This window comes from Bemisia tabaci, chromosome 2 (genome assembly GCF_918797505.1).
Source record: "Bemisia tabaci chromosome 2, PGI_BMITA_v3".
NCBI lineage: Eukaryota > Metazoa > Arthropoda > Insecta > Hemiptera > Aleyrodidae > Bemisia > Bemisia tabaci.
This window is the reverse complement of record NC_092794.1, coordinates 31,971,943-31,988,383: the sequence shown is the minus strand read 5'-3', so window position 1 is coordinate 31,988,383 and position 16,441 is coordinate 31,971,943. Positions and strand designations below refer to the sequence as shown.

At 39.1% G+C, this 16,441-nt stretch overlaps 1 protein-coding gene across 8 annotated transcripts in view; it reads right to left on the bottom strand.

Annotated features, from left to right (window-relative positions):
• The window catches only part of C3G (C3G guanyl-nucleotide exchange factor), a 358,778-nt gene that overhangs the window by 92,735 nt on the left and 249,602 nt on the right, over positions 1-16,441 (bottom strand). For 7 of the 8 annotated variants that reach the window (XM_072297152.1, XM_072297149.1, XM_072297148.1 and 4 more), the window contains 2 exons: positions 14,501-14,683; positions 13,038-13,217 (listed from right to left, as the gene is read on the bottom strand). In XM_072297152.1, the coding sequence (XP_072153253.1) occupies positions 13,038-13,217; positions 14,501-14,683 (363 nt within the window). The remainder of the gene's footprint in view (positions 1-13,037; positions 13,218-14,500; positions 14,684-16,441) is intronic. The other variant, XM_072297154.1, reaches the window with a different exon arrangement.

The following is a 16,441-nucleotide window of genomic DNA, read 5'->3' as shown; positions in this document are numbered from 1 at the left end:
CTTTTGGTGCACTTTTACTGAGCCACATGGTTGACGGATAACTCTGACAAGAATTATTTTCTAAGATCAGTGGGTACTGTCCATGCATTATATTTCCTCTCCATTTATTTTTATGCCTCCTACGATTTCCTTTCTGATTTCTTCCTTTCTGCTGATTTTAGGAGCTCATTCAAAGTTTTTGCCGAGCTCAATTTCTTCTGTTGCGTTTTCTGCAATAGAGTCTCTATTAAGAGTAAGATTGACGGCATACACGGCCTTGAAAAAAGGGCCTTCGTTCTCTTTTTCTTGGAGGCAGTAATTCGTCAGGGTTCATGCAGCCGTATCAAACTAAGACTCAAGAACTTTCCATGCGTTTTTCAGGGACTACCAACTGAAAATTTAAGGACTTTCAACGACTTCGTTGTCGTTTAAAGAAAGTTTTTAGAGGATACTCTTGGACATTTGCTAAAAAAAATAAAGATTTTTCTTCCCTCCATATTTTTACTTTTCTGGACTGCATCATAGCGAAGTCGGAGCTTCCGTAACGAGAAGCTCAAACAAGTGTTTCTGGATTAAAGTTACGGAAAATAAATGCGCAAATTTCAAGTAAATGACAAATGCACATGGATTGAAGTTACTGAAAATAAATGCGTAAAATAAATAAATGAATGAATGAATGCATAAGCTTGTTTAAAACAAAATAGTTTCTTTGTTTCACCCATGATTATTTCCTATAATTCAAGCCTAAATCTCATAAATCAAGGACTTTCAATTACTTTCACGTATTTCCTCAAGAACCAAGTATTTTCACGTACATGAAAGTGAGAAAGAAAATTCAAGGATATTTAAGTACTTTTCAAGGCTGCACGAACCCTGTTCGCGTTGATGATTCAAGATTTGTTCGTTGATTCTATTTTTCTAAGTCCTCGGCCTCCTAATTTTCTGCTAACGTATAGCCTGTCGACATCTGCGGATGGATGGTGCATTTTGTGCATCGTTAAGTGTTATCTCGTTTTCAAGTCTAACAATTTTATTTCTTTCATTTTCTAATGCAGGATCGCAAATTTGCACTGTAGAACAGGTACAGCTGGCGCTACTACTGCAGTTATTATGTTTTTTCCGTTAACTCTGTCCTTAGTCCTGTTCATACACGTTGTATATCTTCTCTTTTCACTTTTTCTTTCATTATCCTATGCTGGATACCTATATTTTCTTCCATTCCTAGATATTTGTGTGTTTTGCCTGGGTCTAACTGTCGAATGCTGGTATTAGTGTCTATTTCCATGTTTTCTCCGTGGATATATTTCTCTTTTTTGAAGGTTACCTTGGCACACTTTTCTAGGTCAAATTTCATATCTATGTCGTCACTAAAGTCTTCCACCGTCTCAAGTTGTTATTGCTGTTTCCTATTTCTGCTGCTTCACAGTTTCATATCATCCATATAAAGAAGGTGCGTCAGTTTTTTGTGGCCTGACTCAATCCATTTTCCATCCCATGATCCATTGCTCATATTGCTCAGTCGTACTAAGAGGGGTATTAACCCCAATACAAGGGGGGGGGGGGGGAGAATGCGTCCCCTTGATAGATTCCTTACAGTCCAGTACCAATAGGAGTTTATGAATGCAAGAAAGAGGTCAGAAGAGGTTAAAGCTGATTCTTATGTATTTTTGGTCGCTGAATCCGAATTTGATGCTTCCCACCCAATCCGCCTTGTGCGTTACCCGGAAAAGCCGGAAAACTGCCGAAAATCACGTTTTTACGCGCTTTTCCGGGAATAAATAGCTTACTATTCGTCGGAGCGTAAAATTAGTTATTAGCAAAGTTGTAGCCGAGTAAATTGCCGACAATATTGAAACGGACAAGTTTTCGCTAGGACTTAAATTTAAGCCACCAGAGCCCGCGAAAGTTCGAAATGGGCCAAAAATCACGCTTTCTCGCGCTTTTCCGGCCATAACTCCCTCAATTGACTTTAAATCGAAAAAGTCAAGAGAAATGAAGTTTTAGGTAATCAAATTTTAAACAAATTTCGATGTAAAATTTTTCGGTATGATTCTCTTATCGGCCTCTAGAGCGCGCCGAAGTGCAAAAAACCCCTAGAGGTAGGCAATTTCGTCGATTTTCTGCTCAAATGCGATGATATAAGCAGCATATATGGAAAAATATTGGCGTATCATGACAGAAATGTATATTTGATTCGCGTATCTCGTTTATTACTTGTCATAGAGCTTTTATTCCACTCGCAACTTTGACGAATGAATCTGTAGCATTGCATGAAGAATGAAATCTGTGTACACAAGGTCGCAAATAAAATCAGCGTACGTCGAATTTTTTGCTCTTGTCCAACTTGGAGCCTAGAGGTATACATATCATCCTCAGTTTTGACCAGAGCTCATTGGCCAGGCCGAAACAACTGTGGTCACTTATATAATGCCGGGAAAGCCCTCTTTAAACTTGTGGAGTGCTGCAATACAATCGCAGGTAGAGGAGCGGGCATGTTTTAACAGGTTGTGGCGGACGCGATGAGTGAAAAGTGAAAAGGCAGCATGGTCGGGGGAGGAGGAGGGCTAGGAAGGGTGAAAACTTTCACTGTACATCATGCAAAATCTAACATCTTACCCAGATATTTCGGCCAGCCTCCACTGATTCGCATGTTTGAGGGTATTACGTCAAAAAATGTGGCACTGGGAATCTGAGACTGATCGGCTCCTACTTTTCAGTCTTATGTCGAATCTCCGTTTTTCAACATACTTCATCTCAAGCTTAAGTGCACGTGTGAATTCAATAGTTCCTTAAGTTTTCCACTAACTTCAATCATTTTTATGTCAGAATTTTTCGTTAATTCACAGGCCATATCGATAATCCGTGATGAGTTTGTATCTCAATTCTGAGAAAGCACTTAAAACGGTCAGAACAGTGTTGGTAGGAGAGAAAGGTTTACCCTCATTCAGGAGAGCAGGAATTTAAAAAAAAGTTGAAAAACACGAGCCATTGCCTCCCTCGCTACAGTGACAGACCAATGTAAATGTCAAAAAGAATATGTGAATGAAAAATCAATCGCTGCTCATTTAAAGTGGATGCTAAAAATTTAGGAACGTTCTATCAAGCTGAGACAAATGCGCTCCGATGAGCCAGAATTTGACTATAAGTGATGTTGCCTCTTTTGTGGTGATAGGATTCCTGCTGATGTACAGCTAAAAAACAATAAACTTCAATTGCTTGGACGTGTAATTGTGATTAATGTAACTGCCTTAAATATGCGGGATCGGTTATTGTGTGCTATGCATAAATCGAATCCTTGGTGCTAAGCTGCTGTGTAAAGATTACGCAAGGTGGAGGATTTAGTTGCAGAGGAAGCCAGGTATCATTCAAACTGTAATTTAAAGTTTACAAAATTGTCTTCTCCTGTGACTAAATCGGAGACTTCACGTAAGCACGGGCCGCATGAAGAGCTTATTTCCGAGGCCATGCGACAGATTTTTTCTTATTTGGCTTTACACTCAAATGAGTGTCAATTCATGCTGACAGACTTAATAGACAAAATTAAGGGAGAATATAAACCTGATTTAAGAACTGTTAAACATGAGTTGATGACAAATTATGGAAGTGACATTATTATATGAATATCTCGGGGAGAGTCTTCTATAGTTTATTTCAGAAATATTGGTTTTCAAGCCCTTCCGGACACATTTTACCCGAATAAGAGTAGCGATGAACACAAGGAACTAAAGCGAATTGTAATTGAAGCCGGTATGCCACCTTAATTTCCGAAGACATTCGGTCCAAAATCTACAAAACGCAAAAATATCCTCCCATCAGTAATTTCCTGGGGAATGCCCAATCGATTGTCCCCTGCAGGCTTTTTAACATTTTTGGAAACTGTCATTGTGAAACACAAAAAAGGAGGTGAAGAGTCTTGGAGGAAAAAATGTATATGTTTCGCTCATTGCATCATAACGGCGGCACGGCCGAAATCGTTTATATCTTCCATTGAACTTGGGATTTCTTCATTTATTTTTTAAAAAAATGGTTTCTCTGCGACTCATTGACACGCTTGAGTCACTAGGAATATCTGCGTCGTTTCGATTAACCGTTGTCAAAAATTTCTCAAAAAGGATGAGGGAAGGATGTTTATGAATGTTTTTCAGATCAAGGCTTAATATTTCGCTGAAATATGATTCTCACGTGTGACCTAATACCTGTAATAATGTATGTGGTTTCAAATATCCGGAATGGACATCAAATCCACTGTTCTTTTCTAACCCTGGAATTATTCTTTCGAATTAAAAAGAAAGAAAGTTCTCTAGATTCAATATTATGTATATGTGCAGCTGTAGCGCTTGCAGTAAGGTGAGGGGGGGGGGTGAGTTTAGGAGCTCTATTTTAGGAAAAATAATTCCTCAAATTATCTGTTTTGCAAATATATGTCGATTTTGAATTTACAGCGTATTAACTCAGTGAATGAGTCAGTTAAGCTTGGGAGGGATTTGCCTGCAAATAGTCGAATCTTACAGTTTTCGGTGCGAGAAGAACGATGCGCATGTTAAAATTTCACGAAAAATTGTCTCCGCGGGGATATAACGCTTTCTTCTTAGGGGTCCACGAAAACGTGTTTGAACCGACCGCCGTGAATCTTCGCATCTCCGCGTCATAGACGGGAAGATGGCGGCGCCGAAGCCGACCTGCTTACTACCGCCACGCTGTCGATGTTGACATCACAATCTCTCGTTTGAGGTTAAGTAAGTTCTGTGTGAATGTTTCATATCCTACATACATCTGTATCGCATTCTCATTGAAAAGCTTAGAGAATTAAGAACAATGGATATGAATCTCAAACAAAGTAACCGACATAACCTCCAATTGACCAACAAAAACATACCCGCCAACGCGACGCCGCCGTGCATTCTTCCACTACGCATTCCGCTGCCATATTGATCGTGACTTGTACATGCGAAACCTACGAGAGCGAAGTTCAAACGCCGTTCCAGGCCTCCCTAATTTTTTGCACTTTCAAACAAACTTTTCTCCCGTTTGCAGTCATCAAAAAAATTTAGGAAAAAAACTGTAAGCTTCGGCCACTTACTACTTTCGAATGACACAATAAAAAAAAAATGATTTAACTGACTCATTATTAGCTAATATCATCGCATTCACCTAGAAAATCGAAGAAATTGCGACCTTGTGTACACAGATTTCATTCTTCATGCAATGCTACAGATTCATTCGTCAAAGTCGCGAGCGGAATAAAAGCTCTATAACAAGTAATAAACGAGATACGCGAATCGAATATACATTTCTGTCATGATACGCCAATATTTTTCCATACAGGGTGTTCGAAAAGTCCCCTCCCCCCCCTCTAACTTTTGACCTAATTGAGGTAGAGATTTGAAACTTGGAGGGTGTTCTTAGATCAAAGGGAGCTACTTTTTGACCCCCTCAAAATTTTGGGGGCCCCCCCTTGGGGGGGGGGGGGGTTACGGACCCTAACTTTTTTTTTCAAATGGGAAGATCCCCTTTGTGATACCTCGTTCGAAAGAGCATAAAAAAAGAAAAATTTTCGCGCAAACCCGAAGTCATTATCTCAAACCGTTCCAAAATGGCGGCCGGTCAAAGTTCAAAATGGCCGAAAATTGGCACCTCTGCTATTTGCGCATGGATTCACCTGAAATTCGGTATCAGGGGGTATTTTGACCCGAGAAGAACGGATTCGACGTTAGATTTTTAAACAAACCCTCATTTTTCAAAATGGCCGCCGATTAAAGTTCAAAATTGTCAACAATTGGCAACCTCGACTTTTTGCCGATGGATTCGCCTGAAACTCGATGTTTGGGGGTATCTGGGTGGGAGGAAAACGATAAGCTGAGAATCCTGAAGCTGAAGCTTGAAATTTAACAGGAATCCATCGGCAAAAAGTCGAGGTTGCCAATTGTTGACAATTTTGAACTTTAATCGGCGGCCATTTTGAAAAATGAGGGTTTGTTTAAAAATCTAACGTCGAATCCGTTCTTCTCGGGTCAAAATACCCCCTGATACCGAATTTCAGGTGAATCCATCGGCAAAAAATCTAGTTTGTCAAAATTTCGAGCCTAAACCGGCGGCCATTTTGAAAAATTAGGGTTTTTTTTTAAAAATCTAACGTCAAATTCGTTTTTCTCGTGCCAAAATACCCCCAAATACCGAGTTTCAAGCAAATCCATGCGCAAATAGCAGAGGTGCCAATTTTCGGCCATTTTGAACTTTGACCGGCCGCCATTTTGGAACGGTTTGAGATAATGACTTCGGGTTTGCGCGAAAATTTTTTTTTTTTTATGCTCTTTCGAACGAGGTATCACAAAGGGGATCTTCCCATTTGAAAAAAAAAGTTAGGGTCCGTAACCCCCCCCCCCCCAAGGGGGGGCCCACAAAATTTTGAGGGGGTCAAAAAGTAGCTCCCTTTGATCTAAGAACACCCTCCAAGTTTCAAATCTCTACCTCAATTAGGTCAAAAGTTAGAGGGGGGGGGAGGGGACTTTTCGAACACCCTGTATATGCTGCTTATATCATCGCATTTGAGCAGAAAATCGACGAAATTGCCTACCTCTAGGGGTTTTTTGCACTTCGGCGCGCTCTAGAGGCCGATAAGAGAATCATACCGAAAAATTTTACATCGAAATTTGTTTAAAATTTGATTACCTAAAACTTCATTTCTCTTGACTTTTTCGATTTAAAGTCAATTGAGGGAGTTATGGCCGGAAAAGCGCGAGAAAGCGTGATTTTTGGCCCATTTCGAACTTTCGCGGGCTCTGGTGGCTTAAATTTAAGTCCTAGCGAAAACTTGTCCGTTTCAATATTGTCGGCAATTTACTCGGCTACAACTTTGCTAATAACTAATTTTACGCTCCGACGAATAGTAAGCTATTTATTCCCGGAAAAGCGCGTAAAAACGTGATTTTCGGCAGTTTTCCGGCTTTTCCGGGTAACGAACAAGGCGGATTTGGTGGGAAGCATCAAATTCGGATTCAGCGACCAAAAATACATAAGAATCAGCTTTAACCTCTTCTAACCTCTTTCTTGCATTCATACCCCCCTTTTTAGATCTATTGGTACTGGACTATTATCTGATTTTGACTTCGGAAGTGATGATTGCATCCGTTTTTCCTTTTAGTTGGATGTCGGTTGACCAATGCTCCATCACTTTCTAACAGGCGTTTACTTTACTTGAGTGCACTTTGTACTCTATGGGTGCACTCCCACAAGTTCCAGTGCACCGATGATCCAGCTGTGGGGCATGCTGTTGAGGGCTATATGGTAATCCAGCCATGCCATCGATAGGTTCCTCTTGTTCTTTCTGCAGTCCTCAATGATGATTTTGGATATTAAAAGATGGTCTAGGCAGCCTTTAGCTCCTTTTCGGCATCCTTTCAGCTCTATTGCGATCAGGTTTGCACTTCCTAGATATTTGTAGGTTTAACCATTATGGCTGCGTAGATTTTATACATTATGTTAAGGCAAGTTAGGGGCATATAGTTTATGGGATTTGCAGTCCCTCTATTTTTTGCTTTCAGGTATGTAATCCTTTCGGCTAGCCATACTAAGAGCTCCTTCACGCTCAGTAATTTATTGTACTCAACTGTTGCTGTTAGATACTTACGAATTCTCGGGATTTTTTTGAACCAGAAGCTTTATCTCTTGTCTGAACCAGGCGCTCTCCAGTTTGCGGGGATTTTAATGGTAGTTATCAGTTAATTTTCATCGAGATCTGTCCATTTCGCTGAGTGGGAACTTTGTACATTCCTTTCCAAAACTCTTTAAAACTCTTGCACCTCTTCCTACTATGGGGTTTCACTGATGTCGGAGAAGCCACCTTTGATGTTCCAGAGGAAGCCTTTGCAGTTGGTTTCGAAACTTCTGTTGTGAAAGAACTGGTTTGAACTTTTCTGGTATCTTTTTATAGTTAGGGTAAAGACAGGAATGTGTTGCTTTAGTTGCTCCATCAAATTGTCTATACTGCTTTCTTCTTCTTCAATGGTATATTTGTCCAGGATTGATTGGACTTTATGAGTTGTCTTTTATTCTTTTCCCTTACTCGTTATTCTGAAATTGGCCAGCACTGAAAGGTTCCTCCTCAGATCTTGGATTTTGAACTTGATTCTCTTTTGCCGCAAGGGTTTACTTTCTTTCTTATTTGTTTTAGTTTCATTTTGGCCGTTCGTCTCATCAATGATTGTAAGTGCTGCAGGTAGAGTAAGCGATTGATTTTCCACATATCTAGATTTTCTTCGCTCTCAAGTATACCTTGTACTTATCATTGTTGGTTTGCATGATGATGTCTTTCTTTTTTTTTGCCCCGTTGATTTTCTTCATCGGCTGTCTTTCTTCCAGACTTATTTTGAGAACTTCTTGGCACGCGCTTCTCAACCTTCATTTAATCGTCGTTCTTTTTGGTGTGTTCACTGCATTCTGTTCTTGAGGAGTTACGTCTTGTACTGGTTCTGTAGTTTGTGTTCTTGGCTGTATACTCCTTTTTAGAGCTGAGTTTGTTTCAGATATGTCTGGCATTGGTTCTGCTTTTCTTACGATAGTTGAATCGTTTCGTCTTGACAGGCGATGCTCATCGTTTTTGGTGACACCTGGTGTGCTTCCAATTCTATGTTGGTCGGGTAGTACTTTTGTGGTGGCATGAACATTGTGAGGTTGTTGTCTCTAAGGTTTTAATGTTGTGGATGTCTGTGCTTTCCTTGATAAACCAGTGGCTTCATGACTTCTTTGTATTAATCTTCAATCCACTGAACTCTGAATATGGTTGGCTGCATTATTCCAAGTGGTAGAGAAGTTTTGGTTGCTAGAGATGTTCTCGGTGTCTCTCATATCATGCTTGCAGTAGGGTTCAGACTGGGTTGCTAGATTGACGGATACATCAGCTTTGATTTCTGCAGTTTGTGTCTCACTTAGTTTTTGCTGGTTTTCCATGAATCGTCTTTATGTGGCGAGCTTATTTGCATCCATATGCGGATGGCCTGTGGTCGGGTTCCTCTTTTTCTAGAAGTCATAGCTGGCGTTTATATTGGAGCTTCTTGTGGTCTCTGTCATATGAGGATGGCACCATGTTATTTCCTTATATTCTTCGGTGGTCCACTTCACTCGCTCTTTTGCTTACCTAGTCTGAGTGCTTGAGCTGTTATCAGCAGGGCTACTTGGTGATGGGCTTGGGACCTGTGGCATTTGTTTCAGCGTTCTTTTCCGTGTTATCCCGGCGATCTTGGTTGATTATTCTGCATCATCGTCGGTTCTGTCAGCTATTCCTTTGTAGTTCCAGGTTTTACTTGTTACAAAATTGCTTGTATCGATAATTTTTCCCACAAGTTGATTCATAAGAGTCCGTCCGTAACCTCTTTCCGGGTAAGCCTATATTTACTCTGGGAGGACGCCTGATATGATATGAGGCTCCATAGTACGCCACCAGCTTAAGCGCGTTGGTGCCGGGAGACCCAATGGGCTCGGTTTGCACCCCAGGGTGGGTTTTTCATTAAGTAATCCTCAGCACAGAGAAAGGTGCTTCAGGAGTAACTCGAGGAAGGAGGTGCATCAATACCGCAGACCAGAGTCAGTCCTCTCTGAGAGAGGTAGTAACGTTTCGTGATTTAATCATGATTCAACATTGAATTGGTGCTGTTAGCCGGATCAATTTGTGAAGTACATTCAGTTTGTAATGAAGCCCACGGACACGATCCTAACTACGATACTAAACTACGCTTAACTAACAAAAAAATTTCCTGAAAAACAGCAGCAACCATAGGATGATAAGGAACACATGTTAAAAGTGGTAGTTTGAACAACTTCTGATATTTACGAGGTCTGTTGGATTGGAGAACAGATGTTGCTAATAACTAGTCCAATGCGCGTCCAGATTAGGTCTTCTTGAACTTTCTTAAAATGTGATAACATACTGAAGAACACTACATTCACAAAATTATATTAGTTCTATTTGTGCACTTTTTGGTGACATGTTAAATACAAGCAAGTCTGGAGTATTCTGCGATATCTATATACTTCTTCAAAGAGAGATAACATTTGAGTTCGCCAACATTTTTTTAAAAAATATTTTACAAAGAAAATGTTGATTACACTTGGTCACAAAGTAATTACCTAAAACTCTGGCACCTTGGCCTATCTCCTCCATAATAGTAACCTCCGACCTGGATGCATTTCTGCCAACTCCGCGCCGTTTCAATTTGGCAACACACGACTGAAACTCCTCCGGTTTGACTGCGCGCAGATCCCGGAGAAATATTTTCCTGACTTTCTGCCACTGGCTAAAATCGACGACCTTTTATCACTGATTTAAATCTTGAAATAGAAAAAAGACCGCAGTCGCAAGGTCGAATGAATACGAAGGATAGAGCAGGACATTAATGCGTTTCAAGTGACAAAACTCCCTATGATTCGATGCATTGACAAAGGGATGCAAAAACCAGGAACTCTAAGCCCAAAATTCAGGCCTTAATCTGCAAACATTTTACGTGCTCTACGTGATACATTGTTATAATAATAATAGTTGAAAAAATGTAATGTTGCACCTCTGCTCTAAAAGTGAGCTAATGATGATAATCACAAAACACAACTGACTTACTTGTTTTCAACCCATTGCCAAATACACTAATCACTAAATACAATCACTGATTGAAATGCAGTGGATATCGGATATAACGACATCGGTTATAACGACATATTGGGCATAACGACGTAAACTGGTCGGTCCCGGCTGAAATTCCATTCATTCAATGTATTTGTGTATCGGTTATACTGACATCGCATATATCGATACATCGGTCATAGCGACAGAGTTTTCGCGTCCCAAGAGATGTGGTGATCGGTTATAACAACCTGAGGGAGGTGCAGTGAGATTTCATTGGAATGTCTTTCAGATTATTGCGCGCCCGAAAAAGGATAAGCAAGAGTGGAATGTTTACGCTTTCGTTTCTTGTTCAAAGTAAACATTGTATTTACAAATTCAAACAAAGTGTTTCAATTAAAATTAGTCCTAGAATAAAAAAATAAAATAAAAAAAATGAATGAAATAAATATTCAGTTCAAATAAAAATAATATAGTGTGTAGGGCATGTAATCTCAATATTATAACATACATTGTATTTACAAATTCAAACAAAGAGTTTTAATTAAAATTAGTCCTAGAAAAAAGAAACAAAAAAAAAATGAATGAAATAAAAATTCAATTCAAATAAAATTAGATAAAGCTAATAAACGAAGGTGTTACTGAAGAGATAATGAATCAGCAGCAGAATTCACCGGGCCCTGGAATCCCACCTACAGCACAGCCTTGTTCTTTAACATAAGGTACATACATGCGTAACCATTCCACTATCGGTTATAACGACTATCGGCTATAACGACCGAATAAGGCCGGTCCCTTCAAAGTCGTTAAATCCCATATCCACTGTGATTTAATTCTGTGAACGTTGTGTTTTTCAATATATTATCAGCTTTTAAAAAAGTCCCAGAAAACTCAATTTGGACGCACGGTGGACTAGTTATAACCAAAATACGGTTTTTAATCGAACAGACCTCATAAAAACTTGCGATACTTTCAATCATCATCTCCTATTAGGTTCCGTGTCACAGAGTTTTCAGCTGCCATTATCTAATATTGTTATTACAACTGTTGAACACCCGGAGGACTTAGGTTCATAAAAATTAGAGTGTTCACTAGTGATGGCGATTCTTGGATCGATCTTCCAAAAGATCGATTCTCCGAGACCAAAAGATCGAGAAGATCGAATCGATTCTTTCACGACGATTTTTTGCGTGGATCGATTCATTTCACCTGGAATTGGATCGAAAGAATCGGTTCCTAATATTCCTAACTTTTGAGTATATTTTCTCCCGGAACTTAACGACTTGATTGAAAATGAAGAAGATTCTATACAAACATATTTCCTGAGAGGTTATCGCACATAATACTGCTCGATTGCCTTTCTTTGCGTCCCGATCTTCTCCGATTCTTTTCAGCTCTTTTTGCCTAGTCACAAAAGATCGGACGGAACGGATCGGCAAGGGATCGATCTTTTGTCACGTGACGATTCGTGTGGATCGGATCGGGAAGATCGATCGGATCGGATCGGATCGGATCGTCATATCATGGTTCCATCGGAGAAAAATGAAAGTACTAGATACGATCGATTTCAATCAAAAATCTCCACACACTGATTACTATTCTGTGATCTACTGTTATCAGACAAATTCTTTATATTTATCCATTATTCGTTTGTTTACAAACTCGATCCACGATGCACTAAAAGATCGTCACGTGACGATCTTGAATCGATTCAGAATCGTCACATGACAAATTTAAGCATGTATTATTGGCTCATTTTGAAATTTCAGATCGGCGGGAAAGATCGGATCGTTGGATCGATCTTTTGAAAGATCGATTCTTTTGACCCGATCTTTGAATCGGATCGATTCTCCCTATACGATTCAGATCGATCCAGGAGAATCGATTCTCAGTCAAAAAATCGCCATCACTAGTGTTCACATTACTGAAATAACTGCTATCTTAGGGAAAGGATTTCCTGTAAGAATTTTCTTTGCTCATGTTAAATAATTTCGATTGCATTCAAAAAGTGCATCATAAGCCAATGCATACATTGCCAATTCAAAATATCTTACGTGAATGTGTTGCAGGGCACAGAGTAGGAGTTCTGAGAGCCAAGATCTTACCGAAATTCACGGGGACGCGAACTCAATTTCTTAAAAGCTACGTTTTGTTATGGACTAATTCATGGAGAAAAGATTCACATGTTTTGGTATCACATTAGGTACCGTGCAAATGGAGGAGACTTCAAATATTTACAATAAAAAGAAAATCATTTTGGCTTTTGGCAAAGGATTTCCAAAAGAAGAAGAAAATTTGGAAACGATAAATGAAGCTGAGTATGGACAAAAAAAGAGACTAAAATTCAAAATTGGTTACTCATCAAGTCAAGTTATTATAAAAGACTGATTTCTCCACGAAAAATATGGGAGAAATCAAATCCATAGAGCGTGAGGGAACAATTACTCACCAATATGACATTTTGTTAAAATGCTCTGTAAATCGTGTCAGGTTTGGACTCCTTTCTTCATTTTGTTCCTGTGCCCAAATTAGTGCTTCTGGAATTTCTATTTTCATAAAGAGCTTAGCATCCAACAAAGTCATTTGTTCTGCGATTTGATCAGATTTAAAATCTAATAAAGTCCATGGCCTGGGCAATTAAAAGAAATACTTTAGGGAAGTTCTCTGTTCACTTTATTATCCCTGTTGCCTAGAAATGTTTTTTTTTTTTTTTATTTCTACCAAAAAAAAAGTAGCACTTGCTTATGTTTATTCTTGTATGAAACAAAATATCCTCCCGAGATGATCATCCACATTTCCTTCATTCAGAAGAAAATAGTCCAGTGATAGCAGAAAAAATGAGGCAGAAAAGTCATGTTTATCCCCTGTCACACCCTAAGATTTTTTTGTATATAGTCGCACTTCCGCTCATGTAGCACAAAAAACGTTCAGAACTAAAGTTCAGTTTACATGCTGGATGAGTTTTGGCAGAGTATTGCATCGCATTTAGCATAAAAAGAAGGATTAAATTGTCGTGCACTTCTTTTGTGATGTATTCCAGGTAGTGCTGCTGGTCCCGAGCCCAGGATATAGAGAAGGGCTTGGAGGTGAGGCTAGCAACCTGCCTCCGATAAAACACCTGATCTGCTCCAAGAAAAAATAAAAGGCCTTGGTACCAGACTTTAACCAGGGTGTCTACTGGCACTTAAAAAAAAATTATGCACATTTTATGTATTTTTGAAGTACAAAAAGAGAAAGAATAGGTATTTTTTTAAAAAAAAAAATATGTATTTTTTATGTATAACCCCGACAAAATTAGCATAATTCCTCCACTTGCTTTTTTACTAACCGTTTGTGCGATCACAAAGTTGCTCAGCGCTTACTGCTAACTTGTCGCACTTTTAAGACAATTCATTTCTTCAAACTGATCATGAGCTCATTATGAGGGCTAGAAACTGGCTTCCATAAAAACTAATTACTTTGTAGATAAAATGCAGTTATTTTTGTAGAAAAAAAGGGGGGAGGGTTCAAATAGTGATATGGTGATCAACATGATATGAGAAACCCTTCAACGGTGTCATCAACAAGCCAAACGTGGCAAATACTTTTTTAATTCAAAGGATAAACACCTACAATGTCAAGTCCAGATGGTGACATTCTAAATCACGTAAGCATGTCAATTTTTTGTCAAATAAAGCTTACGGATGTATGTCCATGGTCCATCAGTGAAAGATATTGCTGAAATAGGTGTAGGAAACAGAGGCTTGCACTGATCTTTTGCTGAATAGTACATTCATTATACATATACATATGTACATGTACATATACATATTAAATGTATGTACATTTTATTTACTAATACATCATAAAAATTCTTTGAAAGACAGGGAAACAGCTTTGCTTGCAAGAAACTACTAATCTAAATTATTTTACCTGGTGTATATACTCTGAATAGGCTGATCATAAGTTGTTGTGATTTGCTGGGCTGCTTTAGCTGCATGCTTTTCTAGAATTTTAACTCGTAGAGCTTTTGCCATTGTGAGGTCTCCACTTCGGAGCAATTGATACACAAAGTTCATAAGTCTTTGAATAAATGTCAGCTCTACATCTAAAATACTACAACAAGAAAGGAGTAGATTGGCAGGATCACAATTAGATGGCAAATTGGGTAATTGAAAAGCAAAGGCAAAACAAAAATAATTAAATATAATTGTGCAAGAAAAAAATGAGTAGATAGGCAAAAAGAAAGATATATGAAAGTTCTTCAAAAGTCCACCTTCCCCCTGCTAACTATTGAACAGTCACACCTGAAAAGACGGAACTTCAGGGATATTCCTAGGTGGAATGGAGGCTACTTGATGGCATAGCAAAAATTTTGAGGCGGAGCCCCTAGGCGCTTAGGTGATTTCAAACTCAACATATTTGGGAGGCAACCACTCTTCTGTAATACACTATTGAATAGAGAACAAAAATAGAGGGATACTAGCACAAACCAGAAGTTTCTGGCATTCACCATTTCATAATGGCTGCCAGCCACAGTTTAAAAAATTTCAACTTGATCAGGTTACCATTTGAAAATGGTGATAGAAAGGAAGCACTAAATATCTTTTCTCTAAGTCCACTTTCAAATGATGCATTACTCAAAACAAATTTAAAAAAATTTCATTTGGGGGTAGGGGTCAATTTTAAGGGGCAAAACTTATTTGATACCCAACTGAGTGACACATAAATAAAGAGAAAAATAGACAAAGAATTTCTGGGGCAAACAGGAGGTACCTAAAGACGGTGACTCTATTAAGTTGGAATCTGCACAACTTTGGCTGACCTCCAGTTTGAGACGACGATGCCTAGATAATTTCGGTTTCTACCTAAATTCCTAGGTTTTTAGTATCTATTCGGTTGTGTTAATAATGGGGGTTGCCTTTCGAGGACGTTTACTTACAGTTCATCTAGGCATCCGGGGGTACCGCCCGTAAATTTTCAATACGGCAAAAAGAAGTCTCCATTGACTTAGGAGTACACCTAAAATTTGTATTTCTAGTGGGGTCGCTTAGGGTCAAATATCACCAAAATATTTCAAATTAGGCCACCAGCATGAAACTTGGTGAAAATGTAGTTTAAGGTACCTAATTTGAAAATCCGTCGGGACCCAAGCTGGATCTCCCATGGTTCCCTGTATTTTGGCAGTCATTTTCCAAGATGGCCGCCATAAGCTGATTTCCGTTATTATCTCAATTTTCAGGCGTTCTAACTTATCTATGAACAAGAAAGAGCCGTATGCAAAAACAACTTTTTTCGCCCCCCCCCCCCCTTAAAACTTATTCAAACTTCGTCTTTCAGTTCCTCATACTGGAGCGCTTCTTTCCCCAAATTTTCCGACCCCCCAAAAAATATTTTAGGGGGGGGAAGGGGGTGGAAGTCAAACCCTGTAAACCTTGATATCTTTCGAACAAAAAAGATATTGCGGCCCGGTTTGGACGAAAAATCGTCTAAAATTGCATACTTTACGATTGAAAAGGTCAAAATCCCAAAATTACATTTATAAGTCAACGTATGTGCTTTTTTCCAGTTTTGGAGGAAGAACAATTTCTTTTAAACAGTCTAAACTAAAAGATCACATCTTTGTATTTAAACCGAAACCAGTTTTTCAAATCGATCGTCTTTTTCCGCATCCAACGAGTGGTCATGGAAGCTGGGGAACCGAATGGTTCCGGAGTTATGAGCGACTGAAGTTTCCGCTCAACGCGCGTCGACCGATCTTCGCGCGCCAAAATATGGTTCCAAAGCCGGATTTGGGTGTTAATGAATCAGATTTTATGTCCAAACCGTGCAAAATACATTTTTAGGTATACGTAAGGGTCGCTGAGTTCAAAA